This window comes from Sinocyclocheilus grahami, unplaced genomic scaffold (assembly GCF_001515645.1).
Source record: "Sinocyclocheilus grahami isolate Dianchi unplaced genomic scaffold, SAMN03320097.WGS_v1.1 scaffold5005.1, whole genome shotgun sequence".
In the NCBI taxonomy this organism is placed as follows: domain Eukaryota; kingdom Metazoa; phylum Chordata; class Actinopteri; order Cypriniformes; family Cyprinidae; genus Sinocyclocheilus; species Sinocyclocheilus grahami.
The window spans coordinates 8,022-10,736 of NW_015509815.1; the positions used below are offsets into that span (position 1 = coordinate 8,022).

Below are 2,715 nucleotides of genomic sequence, written 5' to 3' on the forward strand. Positions count from 1 at the left end.
TGAAAACTCCCACCTCCCCCTCACACTGTCTCTCTCCAGACAACCGCACCAGACCATTGTGAAGAGCCAGAGAGGAACCTGAGTGAAATGTGGCATTTTATTAATATATTGCAAGGTAATTTATGTACTTAACTTTTTTTTTAATAAAATCCTCTCACCAGAGCAAATTACTCCAACATCTTGTCTGTGAGAACATTCAGCTCGACTCCATGAAGAGATGGAACATTCTGAGAGTTTTGTTTCATTCCCGTCACAATCAAAAACATCAGTCCAGATTTCATCACTTCCCTCTCCAAACCAGTCTGATCCCACAACAGACACAGCAATCCCACAATTTAGCTGTCTACAGAGGACACTGGCAGCTCTCATATCCCAGCATGCATCACACACTGTGCCCCATTTACTGAAGTACTGACGTTCAACTCGACCAGAACAGGAGTCTGAACCATTTACTAGACTAACCTCAGCATAACCTGTATAAAGGATTTAGAGGTTCAGAAACAACATATAATGCAGCTGACATTATGCTGACACAGCTGACAAGTTGCATTGTGTAAAAAAAAACAAAAGATGAGACACTGAATATTGATACTTAACCTGAGCAGATCAGTCCCATATTGTCACTGGTGCAGTTGTGTTTGTGTGATGATGATATTGAACAGAATGAAATCTGAGATTCATTTCCTCTGCACTGAATCTCTTGTATCCACATCTGAGTGTCTCCTTTGCCAAAAGCAGCTGCTCCCAGCACCTGTACAGGAGCCCCACAGTCCAGCTCTCTACACACAACCTCTGCATCCTGCTGGTCAAAGGCAGCGTCACACACTGACATCCACGTCTGATCATGAAGTATCTCTAACCTCCCAGAGCACAGGTGAGATCCATTAACAAGTCGAGGTGGTGTATGACCTGTTTAAATAATGTGAATCACAGTACACAAAAACAAATAAAACACATGGTAGTTAAATACCATAACAATACAACAAATTTATAAATACAGTTTTCCAACCAAAACACAATTATTCTTTGTGTCATCATAATAAATCCATGGGCAACCATTTTTTTTTCTCATTTACCTGAACAGATGACACCAGCATCAGAATTGTGAGTACAGGCATGTAGACTCCATCCTGATGACCCACAGTTTTTCAGTGTAGACTCTGATCCAGTACATACTACCACACTCATCCAGATTGGTCCTGATCCTGATCCAAAATGAGCACCACCCAGAGCATCTACAGGTTCTCCACACTCCAGCTCTCTACACACCACTGCAGCATCAGGCATATCCCAGTAATCATCACACACTGTTCCCCACTGATCTCTATGAAGAACCTCCACTCGACCAGCACAGCGACTGTGACCATCAACTAGCCTCACGTTTTTTTTATCTAAGTGACAAAAGAATACAGAGAGAGAGGCTACAAATAAAAGTAGGGTATTTTTAATAATAAGTCTTATTTTAATTCTCACCAGCACATAGCAGCCCCTGGTAATTATCATGAGAACAGTCGCTTTCATGTGATGGCGATGTTGGACAGAGGTGAATCTGAGACTCATTTCCTCTGCACTGAATCTCTTGTGTCCACATCTGGGCGTCTCCTTTGTCAAAAGCAGCTGCTCCCAGCACCTGTACAGGAGCCCCACAGTCCAGCTCTCTACACACAACCTCTGCATCCTGCTGGTCAAAGGCAGTGTCACACACGGACATCCACGACTGATCATGAAGTATCTCTAACCTCCCTGAGCAACTGGTGTTTCCAATAAGCTTGACATCTGAAGTAATACAAGAGAAGAAACGTTTAAAAAAAAAAATTTTTCAAAAGCAATTGACACTTGTTTTCATACACTTTCGTTATCTCAATGCGTAATGCTTGTCATTGCTGGTCAACCACAAAGTAACATTTACAGTGAAAAGGAATCAAAGAAAAATATTCAGCTAATTTAAGAAGGGTTCATTTAAAGGATTAGTTCACACACACACACACACACACACACACACAGATTGAGAGAGAGAGAGAGAGAGAGAGAGATTGAGAGACGTTTGACGTCTCTTTATTTATACAAAATTACTATTATTTTTTCCTTTTTTTTTTCCACAATTACCAACCATCATCACATAACATCAATTCTACACAAACATTTAATTACCTACCACCAAATTTAAAAATTAAGAATTAGGTTTTCCTCATGATCCATAGTACACAACACATCACTTAAACCCCATGTTTCCATAAAACAAGCCAGATTTTTAGTCAGTTTAAAATACACAAATTCTGCTCTAATCCTTGACGTCACAAAAGCTCTTAATATTATATCAGGGTCTACCAAAGCTTCTTAATTGATATTTTTTTCCCTTGTCACCCATATTGCCATTTTGGTTTCCGCTATTAAAAAATTAATTATACCAATTCTTCTCTTATCTGAAGCCTTATAATTCGGCCCAAAAATGAAAATATTATCATTGAACTCTTCACCTAGTTTTTCAATCCAGTTTTCTAATATCTGAAAAACACCTCTCAATCTAGAACAAAATAAGAACAGGTGATCAACTGATTCCTCCAAATCACAAAAGGGACACTTCTTTTCTACAGTGGGATCGATATGTGCCACGTGTCTGTTTGTAGCTACTGCCCAATGTTTAATTCATACAATGACTTCCAGCACCTTCTAGGAGAAGAGTTTGGCCCCAACACAACACATCTGACCACTTTG

At 39.8% G+C, this 2,715-nt stretch overlaps 1 protein-coding gene across 1 annotated transcript in view; it reads right to left on the minus strand.

Annotated features, from left to right (window-relative positions):
* Positions 1-2,368, minus strand: part of LOC107577060 (scavenger receptor cysteine-rich type 1 protein M130-like) — a 4,381-nt gene extending 2,013 nt beyond the window's left edge. Inside the window, exons 1-6 of the mRNA XM_016263176.1 lie at positions 2,365-2,368; positions 1,474-1,776; positions 1,077-1,391; positions 598-909; positions 159-473; positions 14-78 (exon numbers count right to left, since the gene is read on the minus strand). Coding sequence (XP_016118662.1) covers positions 14-78; positions 159-473; positions 598-909; positions 1,077-1,391; positions 1,474-1,776; positions 2,365-2,368 — 1,314 coding nt within the window. The remainder of the gene's footprint in view (positions 1-13; positions 79-158; positions 474-597; positions 910-1,076; positions 1,392-1,473; positions 1,777-2,364) is intronic.
* Between the last annotated feature and the right edge of the window lie 347 nt (positions 2,369-2,715).